Genomic DNA, 21949 nt, shown 5'->3' on the forward strand with positions numbered 1-21949 from the left:
TTCCAGAATGCGCTCCCACCTGTTATCCTCAGCCTCCCAACAAGCTGGCAGCAACCTCCTCTGAGACTCCACAATTGCCTCCTGAATACCAGGAATATCATGATGTCTTTCGGAAAGATCAAGCTAACACCCTGCCTCCTCACAGGTCATACGAATGTCAGATAGACCTGATTCCGGGATCCACTCCTCCGTGCAGTCGAATTTATGCCCTTACCGAACCAGAAAATCTTCACCTAAGGCAATATTTGGACCAATACCTGGCTAATGGGTTTATCCGTCCTTCAAAGTCCCCAGCCTCTTCAGCTCTGTTCTTCGTTCCAAAAAAGGAGGGAGACCTGAGAACATGTATAGATTACCGTGCCCTGAATCAGATAACAATCAAGAACAGATATCCGTTACCATTGATCCCAGAACTACTAGACCAAGTTAAAAGTGCCTGTATTTATACTAAGTTGGACCTCAGAGGAGTTTACCATTTGGTACGAATAAAAGAGGGCGATGAATGGAAGACGGCCTTTCGTACTAAGTATGGATTATTCGAGTATCAAGTAATGCCCTTTGGATTATGCAATGCACCGGCCGCTTTTCAGTACTTTATGAATGACGTCCTCAGAGAACTCATTGATGTGTGTGTAGTTTTCTATATTGATGATATTCTGGTCTACTCGGCCTCTGAGGCTGATCATCGAAAACACGTCACAGCGGTACTGGAGAGGCTCCGTCAACACAGACTTTTTGCCAAGCTGGAGAAATGCGTTTTTCACGTTACTGAGGTCGAATTTTTGGGATTCATTTTGTCACCTAACGGAGTTCACATGGACTCAAGAAAAGTGGACGCTATTCTTAAGTGGCCCTCACCAACCTCAGTAAAAGGAGTCCAAAGCATGTTGGGCTTCGCCAACTTTTATCGTAGGTTTATTCCAGACTTCTCTCGAATAGTTCAACTCATTACAGCCCTTCTCAGAAAAAACAAACGTTTCGAATGGTCTACGGAGGCCGAACAAGCCTTTCAAGAACTGAAAACTAAATTCATCTCAGCTCCGGTTTTAAAACATCCCCGCCCGGAACTTCCCTATATTGTTGAGACCGATGCCTCCAGTCTCGCGATGGGAGCAGTGCTTTCGCAGAGGGACCCAGAAACAAACCAGTTGCACCCTGTGGCCTTTTGGTCCCGCAAATTTTCGGCTCCCGAAATCAACTATACCATTACCGATAAAAAACTTTTAGCTATTAAGTCCGCCTTTAAGGCCTGGCGGCACTATCTCCTGGGAGCCCGACACACAGTCACCGTCATTACGGATCATCGCAATTTACAATACTTGAAATCAGCCAAAGCTCAATCCTCTAGACAACTCCGTTGGGCTTTATTTTTCGCCGAATTTGACTTTGTAATTACTTACCGACCAGGCAACAAGAATGGAAAAGCAGATGCCCTCTCCCGAGTGGGAGTAGATGAACTCACGACTAGTCCTGAACCCGTACCAATAATTCCAGAACAAAGAATCCTGGGTTTAATTAACACACAATCCCTTGAAGATATTGAAGCGAAAGTTAAAAAACTTATAACTCCAGCAGAAATAAAAGATTGGAAACTCAAGGGGAAAGATTTTACAACGGAAAAAGACTTACCATACTTTCAAGGTAGATTATATCTGCCATGTACGGATTTGCAATCACAGGTCATCTCATGTTACCATGACTCCTTAATGGAAGGGCATCCCGGCATTGCTAAAACGTCTGAAAACGTAAAAAGACATTTCTGGTGGCCATCTTGGAGGAAGGACATTAAAGATTTTGTAATCTCCTGTGGTGTGTGCGCTCAAACAAAAGTCAGAAGGAGAAACCATCAGGCCTCTTACATCCAATAGACATTCCTCCTCACCCGTGGCATACTCTCTCCATGGATTTCATCACGGATTTACCACCATGCTCCGGATATAATACGATCTTAGTAATTGTGGACCTATTTTCTAAAATGGCTCATTTTATTCCATTGAAGGGGTTACCCACAGCTTCAATTCTAGCCCGGGAATTCCTCGAGAACATCGTTCGGTTGCACGGCTTTCCTTCAGTTCTAATCTCGGATAGAGGAAGTCAGTTTATTTCCCACTTCTGGCGGAGTTGCTGTCGCTTAGCCCAAATTGACGTAAGGCTTTCAACCAGCCATCATCCCCAGACCGACGGGCAGACCGAGAGGACCAACCAAACTCTGGAACAATATCTACGCTGCATGTTGCAGCAAGCAGAAGGCACTTGGAAAGAAATCCTCTGGATTGCGGAGTACGCTTATAATAATTCAGTCCATTCTGGAACTGGAAAAACCCCTTTTTTCCTCTTGTATGGAATCCACCCTCGCACCTCAAATCTCGATCCACCTCAGACTCTTGGAACACCTGCTGTAGATCACCTGCACTCTACAATCACTCAAGCCTTTAAGGAAGCCACTTCTCATCTTCAGCAAGCCAAGGAACATTACAAGAAGGGTGCAGACCAACATCGAAAGGAAGCTCCCCAATATCAAGTGGGAGATCAAGTCTGGCTGTCCACCAAACATTTACCCTTAAAAGGACCACGTACTTTCAATCCACGATACCTGGGACCTTACCCAATTACTGCCAAAATAAATCCAGTGGCAGTTAAATTGGGCCTACCTACTCATATGAAAGTTCATCCCGTCTTCCACGTTTCCTTACTAAAACCCATGCAACCTGGAACCCGTTTGACAAAATCTCCAGACCCTATCCTAGTGGATGGAGAACTGGAGTTCGAAATTCAGAACATCCTAGACTCCAAGATTTCCAAATCAAAGCTATACTATCTGATTGACTGGAAAGGTTATGGCCCCCAGGAACGGTCTTGGGAACCATCGGAACATGTGCATGCACCCCGTCTGGTCAAGAAGTTTCATCAAACTTTTCCCGACAAACCAAGACCCCCGGAGAAGACGAACTTGGGAGGGGCCTTGAGGGGGGGTGCTGTCATGACCACTGCTTCCAAGGAGTCAGGAGCAGCCCAACGCCCTTGGAAGCAGGCTCACAACATTCATTGCAGACGCCAGCAAGTCCCTTTAGGGACCTTTTGGGCCTTGTCCTGTCACCGGTGGTGCCAGGCTCATTGTGGGGACTGGTCCCGGCACAAGAAGCGCCGGGCTCATAGCAAATACAGAAGTGCTTGGGTGGACCTACCTGCAGCAGACCATGCTGCTTCCTTACCGACAAGATGATGTCTTCATCCCCTTCTGGCAGGAACTACTTTTCCTCTGGGTGGGGCTGGCACCACTCCCTAGGACTGGAACTCTTCTAGAAACTGGAACTCTTTTTCTTACCCGGGCGAGGCTGTGGAAGAAGATGCCTAAGCACTCCTGTGCACTATTTAAACCACACCTGATTGGTGCAACGTGCTTCGCGTTATTCTGCATCAGCAGCAGGACGCTCACCGTGTCAGCTCCAGGGAATCTTCCATTCCGGCTCCTGTGAACGCGAAATCTCCGGATTTACCTGATGAGAATCCAATCTTCAGTCTTCAGCAGCATCTGCAAAAAAACAAAACACAGATTAGCAAAGTCAAGGTCAGCGCGTCAACTTACCCGATCCACCGGAGTGTTTAAGGTATTTGCCGCATTCTTTCTCCGCCATCGAGCCCTGCAAAGACAAAAGAACATTGGTTAGTAACGTTCTGTTTCTGAACGGCTTACCTGTGCGACGTACGCTCCAAAGTCAGCTCGCACCGCACTCCGCCACCTGCAAGGCAAAAGAGAGACATTAAGGTGCGTTTAAAGGCCTAGAACAGACTTTCTACTTACGTGCCTTCATATGCTCCATCATCTTGTTCACTCTTCGGCACAAACCTGGGCATCATCTCCGGCGGCTTCATCATTCTCCATCTGAAAGGAAAAGACATTAAGGTGCGTGTTAAAGTACTGTGGCATTCATTCTACTTACGTGCCTCCACGAACTTTGGCATTCTTTCGCCATCATTTCTTCTCAGTGAACCCTGCAGAAAAGGGACGTTAAAAGAGACATTAAGGACTTTGATATATGCAAAATACGCTCGTGCAATTAACAGCGGCATCGCTCTCTACTCACCCTCTGCAATCAAGAGGCTGATCCCAAATCCAGTGAAGTAACTGGACCCAGAGCCCCTGCACAAGACGCAGGATGGAGAGCCCGGCATTCACCTATTTAAGGTGAGCACAGTTAGCAACCGAGTACCACGGGAGGAGAGAGTGTGGGGGTAGAGACTTCATCCAACCTTCCAGCTACTAATCCCCTGATTTTCCACTTGTAGACATCTCACCCTCCAAGTCAAGCTTTCGGTGAGAAGGGGGCCAAACCAGGGAGCCAAACGAACCCTACGCCTAACATTGAAGACGGTTGAGCAGGACACAGGGCATCCATCTTTTGTGCCCCCTTTGGACTCCATCTTGGGTAAACAGGCCTCACTGCGATAGTACAGCAATGCTCAGCTCCCCTTCCACCGCAGCAGCCAAGGACAGAGACACACACACAAGGCGCGCAGGCAGCTGGCTGACCCCCACCCTTGCACTCCCCCTGCGAAGGAAAGCTCTGCGCTCCCATTCTCATGCTGAAGCCGGAGAAAGTTGCAACAGCCAATATGATACAGTTTTCTTCCTCTGAGATCACTGCTAGCATGAGAACTAGCATGTGAACCAGGATGAGCTAAGCACTTTCTGCTCATTCATCCCCATAAACGTGCAAAGCCATCCACCCCCATTTAGAGCAATTTATTGCCATCTTGACCCTGCGCTCCCTGTAAGGTATTTCTTTCAAGTGCCAGACCCTCGCCTGTGCTGCGAAACCCACCCAGCACACCCACTACTAACCTTAAGCATCTTATCACAATATATTTTTTTATTCATACTAATAGGTTTGAAGTTTAGGAGAGATGGGAAACACAGCTTGATTCTTTTTACATGCACAATAAAGGTCAAGGCCTCTAATTAAAGCTACAAATGACCCAATTGTACTGACAATAATTATAATGTGTAACTTGTGTAGAAATATGAAAAGTAGCATAAAATGTTTTAGATAATTTGTTATTTAGTGTTTTTCGAATGCAACATATTAGCTTAGGTAGTGACCACAGTGACTGGATCCTGACCTGCGTGGAACACAAGATATTTGACGTCCATCACCTCGTCAGCCACTCAGCCAACCAGAAGGAAGAGATGCCACCCACACCTACAGCACCACACCGCCTGGCCAATCGGGTCCATTTAGCACTTTTTGTTAGAGTTACTTTAATTGATATATATACAGGTTTGATGTAAATGTTTGGAGGGAGTTTTTTGGGTTATTTCCTAGCTGGAGAAATAAACCATCCTTTGAACTCTTGCAGCCGGGTCTCGGTGCCTTCTTTCCCGAAAGGGGTTGCTTATTTTATTTTCTCTCACACGTAGTAAGCCGGAGAAGGGCACCTACAAGTTCCTGGCAGGTCCTGCAAACTCACGGTTCCTGAAGCTGCTGTCGGACTGACACGAAGTAGGAAGACTGGAGGGTCCTGCACTGCCCAGTGAAGGAACCAGCAGCAGAGCAAAGCAACAAATAAACAGAGCGCTCTTTAAAAACCAAGCAGGGTCCGTTCCTCCTGGCTATCCGGTTCACTGTAGCTGTGTACAGCAAATTCGACCAGTGGAGGGAGGTCTGGCTTGTAGTTTGACGAACTGGTTGGTCCCACCAGCTCAAGGGAAGAAGATTCCTTGCAGATCTTCCCTGTCGTCGAAGTTTGGAGATTTGGACCTGCAGCAGGGCTTCGCCGGGAGGTTCATTCGTGGTAGAGGTCCTCTTCTGTCAGCTTCTCTTTGGTTCTCTTGATCCAGTAGCGACTCTGCCTTCTCAGTCCCAGAGACCTGCTTTTTATGCTGTTTTCCCCCATTCACACAGCCTGGCTGTCAATCACACAGCAGTGTGGCTGCCCCAGTGGGACAGTCACCACAGCCAATCATACAGAGTGTGACATGGGTCTCCAAGGAGACCCTGTGCAGGGAGCCTCAAACCCCTCCCTCACATTCTGTCCCCCTCAGACATTCAGGCACCTAAGGAGGGCTTCTGGGAAGAAGCCCGCCAAAGGACGAAGAACAAAGGAACCAAACCTAGTTTGGTGCGCAGAGTAAAACACGAGAAAGACCTTTACAAAAAGAAATGGCGAATAAACCCATTGAGAACCAAATAAAAGTAAATGGGGTCCAGCGGATTTTAGTTCGAGGCTACTAACTTAGCCTAAAACAGTACCCAGGCTATTTAAATAGACCGCGGTAGGAAAAATAGGGTAGATACCACTGCCACCAGCCAAATCTTAAAGAAAGTGGAACAAAATATTGTTCCATGAGAAACGGACAAAAAGGGTTAACTATTAACCATTTCCAGGACTCTATGTAAGATAGTTTGTACTGGGTCTCTGAATTAAAAAAGACTAATAAAGTCAATGGTAACTTTACATGTTCTGGGAGACAATAGTTAGTCCCAGAAAATTTAGTTTGAAGTGGGAAGTCTCAAAAAGACAACCCAGTGTCACTGCATTGAGGGCGCTGGGTAACATACAGTAAAAAGATGATGCCTGTGGAAAAGGTGAGGCTCCACAGTCTATGAACACAAAAATGTTAAACGCACACACCAAAACACATGTAAGAGTGGGAAAAAAGGCTCACGCTCTTACCAGGTGAAAAAAATAAATCCTAGAAATCCAGCAAAGCTGCTGAGGGTCTCAGTAGGTAAGGGGAATTAGCCATTCTGGAGAATTCTCTCTAACAATATATTCCCTGGTCTTTGGTCTCACACACTCTCAATATTGATGATTGCATTAGCATTATCCCCAATCAACTGCTGTGAGATAGAATGCTTGAGATCAAACCTATACCTCTAGTAGTGTCCTATATGTTTTTGCATGGTTTGCCTTATGTTTCCCTGTTAAATCCTGATCTAATGATCTAAGGCCTCATCGGGCTTGCGCATAAATCCCAAATGTTCCTACGGGAGACCGTAACCCTAAGCCGCTCAGGGTTGGGTGTTACCCTATTCTCTGTGCAAGCCTCATTGTATAGCCGGCTGTGAAGGCTCAACTGGTTGTGGCAGATCATGAGAATTCCTATGTGCTACAGCCTGCTGTATGTACCCTGGGTGTTCCTACAAGAAATGCATGTGCAAATCCAGCACCCTGTGCTGCAGTCTAACTTTGTATGAATGGCAGTGAGCTATTGCCATTTTTTGTCATGGCTTCCGCCTGCCTCAGAAAAGCAAGAGCTACAGTTGGCAGAACCAAATATGGTCTTTCGAGTGGATTGTGTCCTCCAACGTATTCCTCATTTTAGATGTATTCCATCCAGCTTTGCTGCTTTTCGGAAAAAAAATTCGGCAGAGGGCGCCGTGCGTCGATGTCGTCGAGTCGATGGTCCCTCGAAGGCCTCCGTCGAGGGTGACGTCATCGGGTGTATAAGTAGCACGCGTGGCGCCCGTTGGCTTCAGTTCTGTTTTTCCGGAGTACACGTTGCTTCGGACATTCAGCGCGCCTCAAGTTCTGTGAAGAATAGATAATAGCAAAGAAGAAATATGTCCTCGTCATCGACGCCGACCACAATCCCGAGATCGGGATTCAAAAAGTGCAAGTCGTGCGGCTCAAAAATGTCGATCACGGACCCACACCGTGAGTGTTTGTAGTGCCTCGGAGAAGGCTGTGACATGGAGGCCTGTTCGAAGTGTCAGGCGATGATGGGGAAGACCTTGCGAGAAAGGAGAGGAAAGCTACAGGTAGGTCGAAAAACCGATCGAAAAGCCTCTAGCGTCGAGTCAAGATCCCATGAGGAGAAATCTCCTCGACGTGAAAGGCATTGATCTAGGTCCCGAAGCGATTCTCATCGCTCGTCGTCTTCGTCAAAAAACTCGAAGAAACGATGCCACAGGTCTCCCTCCACCTCGTCGTCAGACGAGTTTCCGAAAAGGATGAAATGTCCCACGAAACATTCGTCTTCCGAAGAGTGGGAAGCATTCAGGGTCAAGATGATGGAGGTGTTTGAGAAAGAGAAGCCTCGGTCCGCGCCTTCTTCGGAAGCCGACTGGGAGCGTCATCGCTCCGACACTCGCGGCGCCCTCGAGCCCGGGTGATCGAAAAAGGAAGGATAGGGAACCTTCCAGTACGCAGAGCGAAAAACGCTCGAGTCGAGTTGACCGAGGTCACCAACGCCGTCCGAGACCTATCACACCTTGAAGGGAAAATCTTCGAAGACCGCCTCGATGCCTTCAAAGCTGACCCTGTCGATGACCACTATGTCGTCAACGCCGTCGACGACTTTATCGGTGTTGATGCCGAAACCCTCAGCGCCAAAGGCTCCAACCAAGCCAGGGAAGCCAGAAAAAGAGAAGGAGAAGGTTACAAAACCTGTAATTTCCTCAGAGCCTGGTACTACACCTGTTCCTCCTCCTTTCCCAAAGAAGGTTTTCAAGCCTCTCCCTAGGAAGGAGTTTTTCAAATCCCTGACCTCAATTTTTGAGGAACAGGAGAGATCTGATGAGGAAAATGTACCTTTTGGGCTAGAATATGGCACCCCAAATGTCCCAGAATGCTTGATCGCAGAGGAAAGCAGAATGAGGGATTTGGTGGAGTCTTTACACAATGCAAGTGGCATTGACACATCTCCTGAGAATAACCTTGGCAGACCAGATCCAGGAGAGCATGCCAGTCCATCATACCGTCAATTAATGACAAAGGTGGTAGATTACTTGGGATGGGCTAGACCACCAGCCCAATTCGTCCAAGATGATTTAACAGATATATTGGACCATGGTCCCACCGAAGACTAAGTACTACCCTTTCATGTAGCCTTGCAAAACAGGGTGGCCAAGAATTGGGAAACTCCGGAATAAGTCCCTCGCCTCAAAATACCGCCCGGCCAGTAGCGACCCCGGCTATCTGTCAAAACATCCAACTCCCGAGAGTCTGGTCATACAGGCAGCCACAGCTTCCAACAAACTTGCGTACCCTTCTATCCCTCCAGACAGGGACGATAAGCGTGTGGATGGCTGGGCACGTAAGGTATTTTCAGCTGGGAGCATGGCATTAAAACCTGCCAACTCCACATGTGCCTTGGCAAAATTTTCGTACACTCTGTGGGAGTGCATCACAATGGCGGCGGAGCACATACCAGAAGGGGAAGAAAGGGAAGGGTTCCTAGCCTTCGTTAGAGATGGAAAGGAAGCCATGCAAGAATCCCTTCAATCTGGATTGGACATTGCGGATAGTGTAAGCAGGTCCATGGGCACTAGCACGGTAATGCGCACATTTGCGTGGTTACGGAAGTCGGGTTTTGCACCGGACGTACAGAACCGCCTTCTGAACATGCCTTTTGACGGTTCTCACCTTTTTGTCAACAAGGCTGACGAGAGCCTTGAGAGGTTGCAGACCTCAAAAGCAGCTGCCAAATCTTTAGGAGCTGCTATTAGGCATCCTCAGCCTTTTCGTGCGCAAGGACAGTCATGGAGGGGACGATCCTATCGTTATTGCACCTCATATGGAAAGGCGAGAGGAATGCCCAGTCAAAGGGGCCAGAAAAAGGCCACTCGCGGTGGACGAGGAAAACGTGCTCAGCCAACTCCAGCTGCAGCCTCTCTGCCATCAGCGGCTGCAACATCCGCCACAAAACGACTTTGATGACTTGCATCACAAAACAACTGTAGGAGGCAGGCTGTCACAGCATCTGCAAGAATGGCGAGCCATTAGTTCAGATGTTTGGGCTCTAGAAATAATAGCCCAAGGCTACTGCCTTCCCTTTCTAAAGCAACCTCAAAGCAATCCACCAGGGAGACACCCGTTGAAGTGTTCGAACCCGCTCCTACAGCAGAAAGTGCTAACCCTGCTGGAGAAAGGAGCTATAGAACCAGTACCTGCAGCGGAGAGGAACAAGGGATGGTACTCCCCGTATTTTTTGATCCCCAAAAAGGACAGAGGACTGAGACCCATCTTGGACTTAAGAAACTTGAACAAGTTCCTCAGGAAGGACAAGTTCAAGATGGTTACCCTTTCTCAGATCCTTCGGCCCTTCAACGTCAGGACTGGTTGGTGCCATTGGACCTCCAGGATGCTTATTTTCATGTGCCGCTTCATCTCAAGCACAGAAAATACCTGAGGTTCGTAGATGGCGACTCACACTATCAGTTTCGAGTCCTGCCATTCGGATTGACCTCTGCCCCGAGGGTCTTCACCAAGTTAATGGTAGTGGTGGCAGCACACCTCAGGAGAGGGGGGGGTTCATGTCTACCCCTACCTGGACGATTGGTTGATCAGAACGCGTTCTGGCGAGCAAGCACTGGATCATCTGAAAGTCACCTGCCACTTCCTCCACAAGCTGGCCTTCTCCCACAATTTCAAGAAGTCACAAATGACACCTTCCCAACAGCTTCAGTACATAGGAGCTGTACTAGACACATCCTTGGGAAAGAGCTCGCCTCCCAAGTCGAGGGCTCAAGACATTCTTCAGATGGTTTCCAAATTACAAAATGCCCAAAATCTCCAGGCTTACGAGTTTTTAAGGTTGCTCGGCCTCATGGCATCCTGCATCTTCCTGGTGCCAGAGGCACGCTTGAGGATGAGATGCCTTCAATGGACTCTAAAGACTCAGTGGTCCCAGTTCTCGGGTCAAATGACAGATCTTCTTCAGATTCCGAACAAGGTCAGACAAGATCTTCTATGGTGGACTTGTACAGAGAACATCCTAATAGGAGAACCTTTTTGGCAACCATGGCCGGAGATCACAGTAGTGACGGACGCCTCATTCATGGGGTGGGGAGCTCATGCCAACGATTTGACAATCAACGGTCGTTGGTCTCCATCGGAGTCCAAACAACACATCAACCTTTTAGAGCTGAGGGCAATCAGACTAGCGCTGACGGCCTTCCAGCCAATTGTCAGGGAAAGGAATGTCATGATAATGACGGACAACATAGTGGCCATGCATTACCTAAACAAAAGAGGAGGTGTAGGGTCACTACCTCTGTGCAGAGAGGCAATGCAGCTCTGGAATTGGGCAATTCAAGAAGGAATCTCTTTAACGGCAGTTCACCTAGCGGGGAAGAGAATATGACGGCAGATGCTCTGAGCAGGCAGAGCACGGTGTCCCACGAATGGGAACTGGCTCAGGAAGTCATTCAAGAGATCTTCGCCCTTTGGGGAACCCCTCAAGTAGACCTGTTTGCAACCAGTACCAACCGAAAATGCGATAGGTATTACTCAAGGGAATTTTCCCTGAGAGGAGCCTTGGGGGACGCGTTCGTGGTGGAGTGGAATTTCCCACTATTGTATGCGTTCCCTCCGTTTTCCGTCATTCCTCAGGTCATCAGGAGGCTGAGACGTTTTGGGAACGGCATGATCCTAATTATCCCGGATTGGGCCAGGAGAACGTGGTACCCGGACCTTCTAGATATGTCCATCTGTCCTCCAGTACGTCTTCCTCAGAGAGAGAACCTTCTCTCTCAAATGGAGGGTCAGGTTCTCCATCCAGAGGTCAAAACACTCAACCTTCATGCTTGGTATCTGAAAGGCTGAGATATAGGGATTGGAACCTTCCATTGATGTTATGGAGATGTTGCTTTTGGCAAGAAGACCACCAACAAAGTCTCTATATCGTTGCCGTTGGAAAATGTTTTGCAACTGGTACAGAGAAAAGAATGCCAATCCTTTTCTATGCTCTATTCCGGAAGTACTATCTTTCCTTCTGACCCTAGCGCATAAAGGTCTAAATATTGGAACAATAAAAGGTTACCTTGCGGCGCTTTCCATTTTCAAGCGCTCATCGGAGGAATGCTCCTACTTCAAAATTCCTTTGATAATACAATTCTTAAAAGGTCTCACTAATGTGTTTCCTCCTCACCCATTTCAAGTACCGATTTGGAATCTCAATTTAGTCCTAAAATTCTTAATGTGTGCTCCTTTTGAGCCTATGCACACGTGTCCATTAAGATTACTGACATGGAAAAATGCCTTCTTAGTTGCTCTAACATCAGCAAGAAGAGTGAGCGGATTGCAGGCACTGTCTTTTGGGCCACCCTATACTGTGTTCCATAAGGACAGAGTTGTATTGAGGGTTAAACCATCATTTTTACCAAAAGTAATATCTGATTTTCATTTAAGTCCGAAAATTGTTTTACCCACATTCTATCCTCCACCCCATCCTTCTCAGGAGGAGGAAAGATTACACAGGTTGGATCCAAAAAGAGCTTTAAGCTTTTACATCTCTAGACTTTCCAGACTTAGAGTGGACAACCAGCTGTTTATAGGTTACACAGGTAGGAAACTGGGTCAGTCGGTGACAAAACAGACAATTTCACGCTGGATTGTGCTTTGCATTTCAGAATGCTACAGACTAGCACAAAAAGACCCACCAGAAGGGTTAAGGGCTCATTCCACCAGAGGCATCGCCTCTTCGACAGCCCTTCAAAGAGGTGTTCCAATAAGGTCCATTTGCGAAGCAGCAACTTGGTCTTCACTACACACCTTCTCGAAATTCTATAACCTGGATGCTTCCCAGTCTAGGGAGCTGACATTTGGGAAAGCAGTGCTTTATTCCGCCATCTAAAGGTATTGGAAAAATCTGACCCCTCCTCAAGAGAAAGTATACAAAATACTGCTTTGGGAGTCTATCTAAGATGAGGAATACGTTGGAGGACACAATCCACTCGAAGAACAAGTTACTTACCAACTGGTAACGTTCTTTCGATTGGATGTTCCTCCAACGTATTCCTCATCGCCCTCCCAACCTACCCCTCTGTAGATTTTTCCGGGTTATTGCCATCTCAAATCTCACAAGGCTGACACCTGTCTGCCGGCACAATCTACACAGTACAAGATCACAGACAAAAAAGGGTGAAAAACAGAACTGAGGCCAACGGGCACCGTGCATGCTACTTATACACCCGATGACGTCACCCTCGACGGAGGCCTTCGAGGGACCATCGACTCGACGACTTCGACTGAGGGCGCCCTCTGCCGAAAACATTTCTGAAGAGCAGCAAAGCTGGATGGAATACTTCTAAGATGAGGAATACGTTGGAGAAACATCCAATCGAAAGAACGTTACCAGTTGGTAAGTAACTTGTTCTTCTTTGTGAATGGTGTCTGGATTCAATCTTACATCCACATCTGGAGTGAAATCCTTGGAAATGGCCAGCAGAATGTAGAGTCCCAGTGATGTTTACTTGACAGCTAAATGTTTGAATGGATATACCCCTTTGCTTGGGAAATGGGTTCACACTCAGCCAAGATTCTAACTCAGTTCAAGCATTCTTAACTTGTCTAGCCATGGAACGAGGCTGGAGCACTAAAGAAGAAGCAAAATTGAACTGGAATTGTGAGGAAGCTCTGCCATGCCCCTCATTCTTCTAAGATCCATCCTAACGATGAAGCTCTGGTCTTGTCTGTGGGCACTGACCTTCTTTCAAAATAATGACCAAGATCACTCATGGCAGGACCTGTCAAGTCCCAAGACCCAATCACCTATTCTTCCTCCCTGCTATTCCAGCACGGCTACTGACCCAAGTCATAGACATCAGACAACCGATACCCCACTCAGCCAGCAGCACCTGCAGTCTATGCCTATGCAATAAACCGTACATATAGCTTTTACAGAACATTTACCTCCTGGAGTGCACATTTCCTAGCTTCTCCATTTGACCAGAGACTTTGCACACCATATCCCTGGTTACCAGGACATCAGGAACCACTTTAAAGGTTTAACAGAGAAAACCTAACAGTGAAGTTCCGTAGAGTGACACTGGAACTATTCTTCCGAAATGGCTCTCCAATTGAGTAGGGCCAGCCATGCATCGATGCAGAGCTAATGCTACACTTGAGCCTGCATCAAAAACAAGGCAAGAATCCACAGAGAGAACTCAACCGAAATATTATGCCATGTAACACTGGCATTCCTAATGAATCCATCCACTCGTCAAATTGCAGCATTGAGGAAACCTTCAAAAGAGACTGCTGTTACTTTAGAACATTTGGGTTTGAAAGCGGTCTGCATAGGAAAGAGAACCTGACCTCAAGATTACAAATTGTAAGAACTGATAAAAAATCTGTCAACAACATGTTAAAACTGAGCAATGTTCGATACAGTAACTTTGGGGAACTGTAAAGCTGAGTGGAAGTTAACTTTGATCGAAGAACTTCCCTGTTTTGAGCTGAAAAACATGCTCTGGAATTGAGTTTGTACAGATAACATTAAAGCCTCTTATGTTTGCAAACTCTATTTTAGCCATTTCAGTTCTACAAGTGATTTTTTCCCCTTAGAATCAAGTAACCTGGGGGGGGCGCTGTTGCGCTCAGAGAAGATGGCTGCCTGATTCTCAGCTCCATTCCGTGAGGCACCTTCCCTTCGAAATTCTCCGGTTCGCCCCAGCATTACAAACAACCAACCCATTATTGGGATTGCTGGTGGGGCCGGGCGTCTGCTGTTCGAGTACCGCCCTCTGAGCCGCTCCTGCTGCGGCGCTGCAGCCCATTGCGAGCGCCTGTATCCCGCGGCATGCGGCCTGCTGTGGGGGAGGGGCGCTCTACTCATTCAGCGCGGCAGCCCTCTCCCGCCTTACACCAGAGGGGCTGGCCTGCACTGCGGCCTTCTTCTCCACCTTGTGGGCTGGGACCTGCACTGGATTCCAGAGTGACCCGCTCCGCTGCCCCGTCCTGGGCGGTGTGCTGACACAGATCGTCCCACCATTGATTCGGCTCCGGGCGGTGAGTTGTCCCGGGCCCCGACGACCTCTGCGCCCGCTTCACTACAGCGGACCCTATCCTGTGTCACCTCAATTCCGGAAGCCTTGGGAGACGCTTGGGCCCCCCGACACACGGTGGGTACTGTGGTGCCCCAGGATCTATTCTGAACCCCTGCCCTCGTGGCTGGTCGCGGGCGCTACCCGCGGGACTGGCTGGTCACGGCGACCCCATTCTCTCTCCCCTGGAACCCTCTGGCGCTGGTGTGCCAGCTCGGAGTCGCCCCCCGGTGGGTCTCTCCCCCGGCCACGGCACCCACCAGCTCCATTTTGATGCCAACGGGGGACCCCCCTCTGGGGCCCTGTAGCCAGTTCCCCCCTAAAACTTCTGGCTGTGGTTGGTGGTTCACCTGCCTTATTAACTGATACGGGGATGACCTGAGGTGTTTACCCTTTCCGAACCACCCATTTACTAGACCTTCTGCTACGCCTGGTCCAAGGCTCCGGGCCCCTCCACCTGTCTTTGATGACATCCGCCTATTAGACTGAGTGCCGACCACCTTCCCGCCTCATTCAGTGGTGTACCCCTGCACTACCTCACTACATCAACACCCAAGACTCCGGCTCCTCTTGCCTCTCCTGCTGGACATTGCTTCTTGGGCCCTGATCCCCTACAGAAGTTCTTGGGGCCACTTACTGTTCACTGGTTCCCACACACATTAGCTGGCCGAGCAGACCCTTTTGTTCCGGGATCTGCAGTCTGGCATTGACTGGTCCCCCCATCTGGAACGGAGTCGCCATATTCTGTCCTGGTGTTTGGCTCTGCCTCCACTCACACGGCGCCCGAGACGACCCGGGTGCCTCTCCTCGGGGCCCTATCCACTCCCCCGTCTGGTCTTCTGGTCTTAAGTTCATCCCCCCACCGGCATCATGTCGACGCGAACTGGCAAGAAGCAATCCTCTATCAATATGTTCACAAAGCCCTCTGGGGGCCCTGGGACGGAGATAGCTGCACAGGAACCTTCCACTTCACTGACGCTGGAACCATCCGACTCCCAGAAAATGATGGAGTACATTCAGGAGGGGTTCACCACAATTTATAGTAAACTGGATGACATGAACGGCACGATATCCTCTATTAAGGCACATATGGAGAGAACTGATGGTCGAGTTGCCGAGATCGAGACGCGGGTGAGCACCGCCGAGGACGGCCTAGGTTCCCTTCCGTGCGGAGGTCTCCACGCTATCCACCCGCGTTACTGAGGTGGAGAAAAAAAATGAGGACCTTGAGTCTCGCTCGAGGCGCAACAACCTCCGCATTATCGGGATACCGGAGGATGGTATACAAGAACCTATGGAGGACTACGTGGAGGGCATGCTACTCCAACTTCTGGACTCCCCAAAACTCTCCCCACAGTTTGCGATCGAGAGAGCCCACCATGCACTCACAGTGAAGCCCAGACCTGGCGCCCCTCTGCGTCCTATTATAGCCAGAGTCCTGAATTTTCGCGACCGTAATGCCCTACTTAGGGCGGCGAGAATCAAGGGAGACCTGCTCTTGGGCGCGGTCAGGATCCACCTATATCCAGACTTTTTCGGTGGCGGTCCAGCGTGAGTGCAAGACCTTCCTGGCGGTGAAGAGGAGACTACGCGAACTCCAGGTTAAATATGCCATGCTATATCCCGCTAAACTGCGCATCAAGCATGCAAATCGAGTGTACTTCTTCACGCTATCTGAGGAGGCCTCCAGGTTCATAGATGAACACTTCCCCGGCTGAACTGTACTCGCAACAAGCACTGTTAGGGTCTTATCCCTTACTGCAACAGATTCCACGATGAGACAGTGTCTTGCCACAACATAGACTAATTGTTAAGTGGATGCCGTTGTGACCTGTCCCAGACCTTATCTAGACTTGTAACATACTGTCATTACCTCTTGCGGCACCTACAGGGCGTCATGGGCAGAGAGAGTTACCATCCATCCCGACTTGGTCACATCTGTAACATATAATGTTAATGTCTTTTGATGTTTCTCTCTATTGTTTTTTGGCTACTAACTCACTGACGTACCACAATGTGGTCGGGCTGTTGGGCGGTCGATGGTGCGGTCTGCCCCCCATCGATGCATCCCAGATACTCGCCACATGCACTGTTTGCTCTCTTGATTGCCCGGGAATCCCGGGGAAGCCCCTTGGTCCCAGTGTTGTCTGTTTTTTTCGAACTGCACTCATCTTAACGTTGTTCCTCCACCACCATTATATTGGCTGTGATATTGACGTTGCAAGTGATCACCTTTCGTTGGGAGACCCTACTGGACAACTATAACCCACTAGCCGATTGAGCACCGTTGTGGCCTCTCCGAGCATTGCGACGTACACACGACAGTCTTCTACTGGGTTGTCTGACCTCTTGCTGGGCTCCCCCGATCGCTTCTGGGCCCTCCTTGGATCTGCCTCCCCTTCTCGCTGTTCCTTTTCATTGTGGCACTTTCTCAGTATCTGTGGCTGAGCCCATACATCATCTCGATCCAGTTGATCGGGAAGTTGCTTCTTACATTCCCGTTATATTGGTTCATTATCTGGTGACCATGCCGCCCCTCCCTCCCCCGTGGGACCATCCCCGGGTGGGAATGGATATCATTGTCGGGCATCATGTTTATCCTAAAATTGCCTCATGGTTCGGAGCATCGCCGCCAGGCCAGTTCACAGGCCCCCCAGGCATTGATGCCATTGTTTTGGATTTGGTTGTTTGGCTGTGGGGTTTTCATCCCTCTGGGGGAGGGATGTGGGAGGGGGTGGGAGGAATTGGGTTATACGTTAAAAAAAGCTTGGTATTCGCAGAAAAGGTAGAGTTCAGAACACCATGGACCCGAGGGCGTTACAGATCTGACCGCATTGGGCACCGTCCATGGGGGGCACATTTCCATCCACCCGCATTCCTCTATGGCTACCACGGGAGTGTTGAGTGAGGAAACGTTGACATTTATGAGCTGGAATGTACGGGGGCTGGGTAACTACAAGAAAATGAGACTACTACAGCTCCAGGCCGAGAGACATGGGACTAAAATCCTGTTCCTTCAGGAGACGCATGCATGCACTGAGTATTGTGAAAGGTTTGCTAAATCATGGGGTCCTCAAAGGTACTTTACCACCTACTCTACCCAGAGCTGTGGGGTTATGACCCTTATTCACAGGAGCCTTAGATTCAAACCCATTGCCACGTCAATTGATCCCCTGGGCAGATACGTGTTACTCCATGGTACCCTGCAGAATAAGGAAGTGGTCCTGCTAAATATCTACGGTCCCAACATCGACGATCCCGAATTTTATACACACCTTGGGACTCTCTTAGATGGCTTCCCGCTTGTACCGATTCTCTGGGGAGGCGATTTTAATACGATATTCGATATGGACCTTGACTGATCTGGTTCCAGACCCCATCAACTCTCCAGAGCTGCATATACTGCACTCTCCTCCCTTCCCCGCTTGTCCCTGATTGACTCATGGAGGCTCCTCTAGCCCGACTCTCGCTCTTACTCCTTCTATTCCTCGGCTCACGATACCTTTTCCCGGATTGACAGGTGACTAGTGTCTGATGTACTGATAAGGTGCGTATCAGGCTTGGCGATCCTCCCTAGGACCCTCTCTGACCACTCGCCAGTGACTGTCACCTTGTGCTGGGGCCCAGACCGTGGCCGTACCAGACACTGGAGAATGAAACCACTCTCCCTCCTCGATCCAGCCTTCAGCTCGGAGATGGAGTCGGCAATCGAGGAGTTCTTCGAGATCAATACCAACTCCGTGTCTTCGCAGGCCACTCTCTGGGAGTCTTTTAAGGTCTATATCAGGGGCATTGCCCTTTCCAAGGAAAACGGTATCCTTAAAACTATTTGCAGAGAAATCGCCAACAGCGAGGCCACATTATCCGCGTTAGAGAACCAATATACTCTAGACCAAACCCCTGAAATTCTTGCGTTAATTGGCACAGAGTTTGATACCTTCCGCACGCTCGCGGACCGCGAGCTGAGGTTTCTCGATAACCCCGGGCATGCAAGGAAATATGGTGAGGGTGAACGCCCAAGCCGTCTCCTAGCTAAACTTCTCCGCCGTGAGTTTGGTGCCCCACCCATTCCTGGAGTTGAGAGACCTGACGGATCCCTGGCCACTTCACCTGGAGATATCAATGCCGAATTCCTCTCCTTCTATCAATCCCTATATGCTCACTCAGACAACGCCACTACGTCAGAAATTGACACCTATCTTGATAAACTTCCCCTCTCGGTCCTTTCCCCCGACACCATCGGATCCCTTGAGAACCCATTTACTCCTGAGGAGTTCTCAAAGGCCATAGACTCCCTCTCATCAGGCAAATCCCCAGGATCGGACGGTATACCTGTCAAGTTCTATAAACATTTCAAATCACTCATACTCCCTCGTCTGGTTGCTCTCTGGGAGGAGTCGGTGGAGGTAGGCCAGTTCCCCCCCGCTCCACGAAGCCACCATAACAGTCCTACTAAAACCCAACAAACCCCCCACCCAGTGTGGCTCTTACCGCCCACTCTCATTAATCAATTGTGACGTCAAGGTTTATGCAAAATTACTCGCTCTTCGACTTGTCCCTTTCATGACACATATCATCCACCAGGACCAGGCATCACACCCATGCGGATGGTATTAGACTCACTGGATCCAGTGACGTGCACATCCTTGGCCTTATCCAAATCATGGCAAATGTTGGGCACCGTCCATCCTTTTCACGGTAACCTCCCAATCTGGAATTTTCTTCCGGAGGTCCCACAAGTCCCTCCCTCAATTGTTCGTACATGGGCTGAGGCGGGTTATGAATTGCTACGTGACATATTCGAACAGGGTAATTTCATAGAATGGCCTGACCTCCCACTGCCCCTTAGACGGAGACCCTCCGTTTGGCTTCAATATTCATCCCTCCGTAGAGTACTCAAACACAAGTACACGTGCTTCCCAGCACTGCCACCTGATGAGCCTGCAATCACTGAACTGTCCTCACCTTCCCCTATGAGAGGCAAAATTTCCAGGCTATACACCTTGCTTCAAACCAGATCACCCCCCGCATTCTCTCCTGGGAGACGGATCTCGGCCTGGAAATGACCGACGATCGTTGGACCCATATGTGCGCACGTATCCAGGAGGTCTCCTTCAACTCCCGATTCAAATGAATTCAATTTAAGTTGCTCCACAGGTACCACTACACCCCGACTAGGCTACATCGCATCTCGAATGACTCCTCCACTAGGTGCCCTAGATGTGGCTATGAGGATGCTGATTATATCCACATGATCTGGTCTTGTCCCCGTCTCCCTCAATTCTGGAGCGCAGTGTGTTCCACCGTGTCGTCCATCCTCGAACACCCTATCTCCCCACCCCCAATGAAGTGCCTATTCCACGATTTCCCCGAGCTCCACCGTGATTCCAGGAAACTAGCTGGCCTCTGTATGCTACTAGCTGTGCGTACAATTCTACTTTGCTGGCTTCGGCCTACCACTCCTACTCACGCACAGTGGCTCAGGGCAGTTACGTGGGCTTCTGACACCGAAGAGTCCTGGGCGATACAACAGCCCGCCCGCTCCAGACCTAGAGATATTTGGCTGAAGTTTCGCTTATTTATGTCCCCCACTGACACCGATTCAGATCCTACATCTCCGGCTCTTTCTCCTCACTCATCCCCAGTTGGTCCTTGATTTATTTTCCACCTGCCCTTGTACTGATCTTCTATGTGTCCCACATGTGCATATGAGGATTCTTTTTCCCTTATTTATTTCTTTTGTATTTACCATATGAATCTGTGACGTTTGCATTGTTTTGATTCTATATGCTTTGTTGTTACCCACCTGTATCTGTGATACCGATCTGTTGGTGGGTTGTTGGACCACACAGCTGTCATTGAGTGGTTCTAGGTCAAAGTTTCGAATGCAAAGGATCGAATTACCAAAGGGCCGAATCAAAAGGACCGAAAACCAAAGGGCCGAATAATTTTTTTTGTTATTTTTATTTATTTTTGGGGGGGGTGTCCCCAAAACCACATTTTTCGTGGTAAAAAACACTTTTTTTCCAAAACGGAAACCCAAAAAAATATATATTAAATAAATTCAATTCAACCCTTTTGTTTTAGGTCAAATTGACTCGTCCTATGGCATTCAATCATTTTGGATTCAAACCTTTAACCGGACACCTTTGAGTGGGTGGGGGACATTGAGGTAAACTGAAACTTGCTTACATTTTTGGAAAATCTCCCAATACACTTAACACAGTTGCAGGAGGGTTCTATTCCAACATCCTCACTAAGGAGCTAGTAGACTGTGGCTCGTAGTGTCCTTGATATAATAAATGTCTTGAGTTTTCACCTGGCCTATACACTGAAGATGACTGCAGAATGATTATCTGACAAATGGAAGTGGCTTGTGCCATCATGTTTTCTCTTCAGTCAATATTTATAAATGTACCTGACTTATATGTTGTCTGTATTGGCTAGTTATTAATGATTCAAAATATTTTTTGTAACTCCTCCTTAGGAAAATCCCAAACGGAAATGATTCAGAGGAGCCAGTTTAATGACATTGTTCCCAACACAGAGCCCGAAAATATTATCAGCATTCAAGGTAGAGTATCTTGTCAAAGATCTGCAACTACTTTTCCTTGTCAAGCTAATGAAACCTAGCGGTTGAACACAACATAAGAGACCTGACTTTGTCAGACATGAGCTCGCTTTCAATTCCCCAGGAGCGTAAATGGAGGGGCCAAAAACAGGCGTAACACATTTACACCTATCTTAACGCCTACATTCATGCTCCAGGGTTTTTTCATTGTTTTTGAAGACAGTGGGTCAGGATGTAACAGGAGTTACGATTCTGCCTCCCCTTTGCCCTCTGCATTCTAAAACAACTTTGTTTCACGCCAAAATGAGATTTTCATGCTGGCGTGAAACCAATGATCATTGTAAATGCTGCCTGCCATACATACATGGCATGCAGCGTTTACTCTATTTGCACTGCAGAGTGCAAATATAGAAGTCTAAAGAGGCTACCGCCGCGCCGCCTCTTTACACTGCTCATTTGCACTCTAAAGTGCAAATGACGAAAATAGCCTGGAGGGTCCTTTTTACATGTAAGTGCAAATGTATGGCCAAGTTCAGTTTGTTTTTAAAATGAGCTCCACTGTGTCTGGATGGAGGAACAGTGAAACAAGCACTTGGGCCTATTCTAA

The 21949-nt window shown here is 48.5% G+C and overlaps 1 protein-coding gene across 2 annotated transcripts in view; it reads left to right on the plus strand.

Moving 5' to 3' along the window:
- The window catches only part of LOC138447740 (complement C3-like), a 2843165-nt gene that overhangs the window by 1181596 nt on the left and 1639620 nt on the right, over positions 1–21949 (plus strand). For both annotated transcript variants that reach the window (XM_069604045.1, XM_069604046.1), the window contains exon 23: positions 21259–21345. In XM_069604045.1, coding sequence (XP_069460146.1) covers positions 21259–21345 — 87 coding nt within the window. The remainder of the gene's footprint in view (positions 1–21258; positions 21346–21949) is intronic.

Source organism: Ambystoma mexicanum, chromosome 3q (genome assembly GCF_040938575.1).
Source record: "Ambystoma mexicanum isolate Mex_15411 chromosome 3q, UKY_AmexF1_1, whole genome shotgun sequence".
NCBI classification, from domain to species: Eukaryota; Metazoa; Chordata; class Amphibia; order Caudata; family Ambystomatidae; genus Ambystoma; species Ambystoma mexicanum.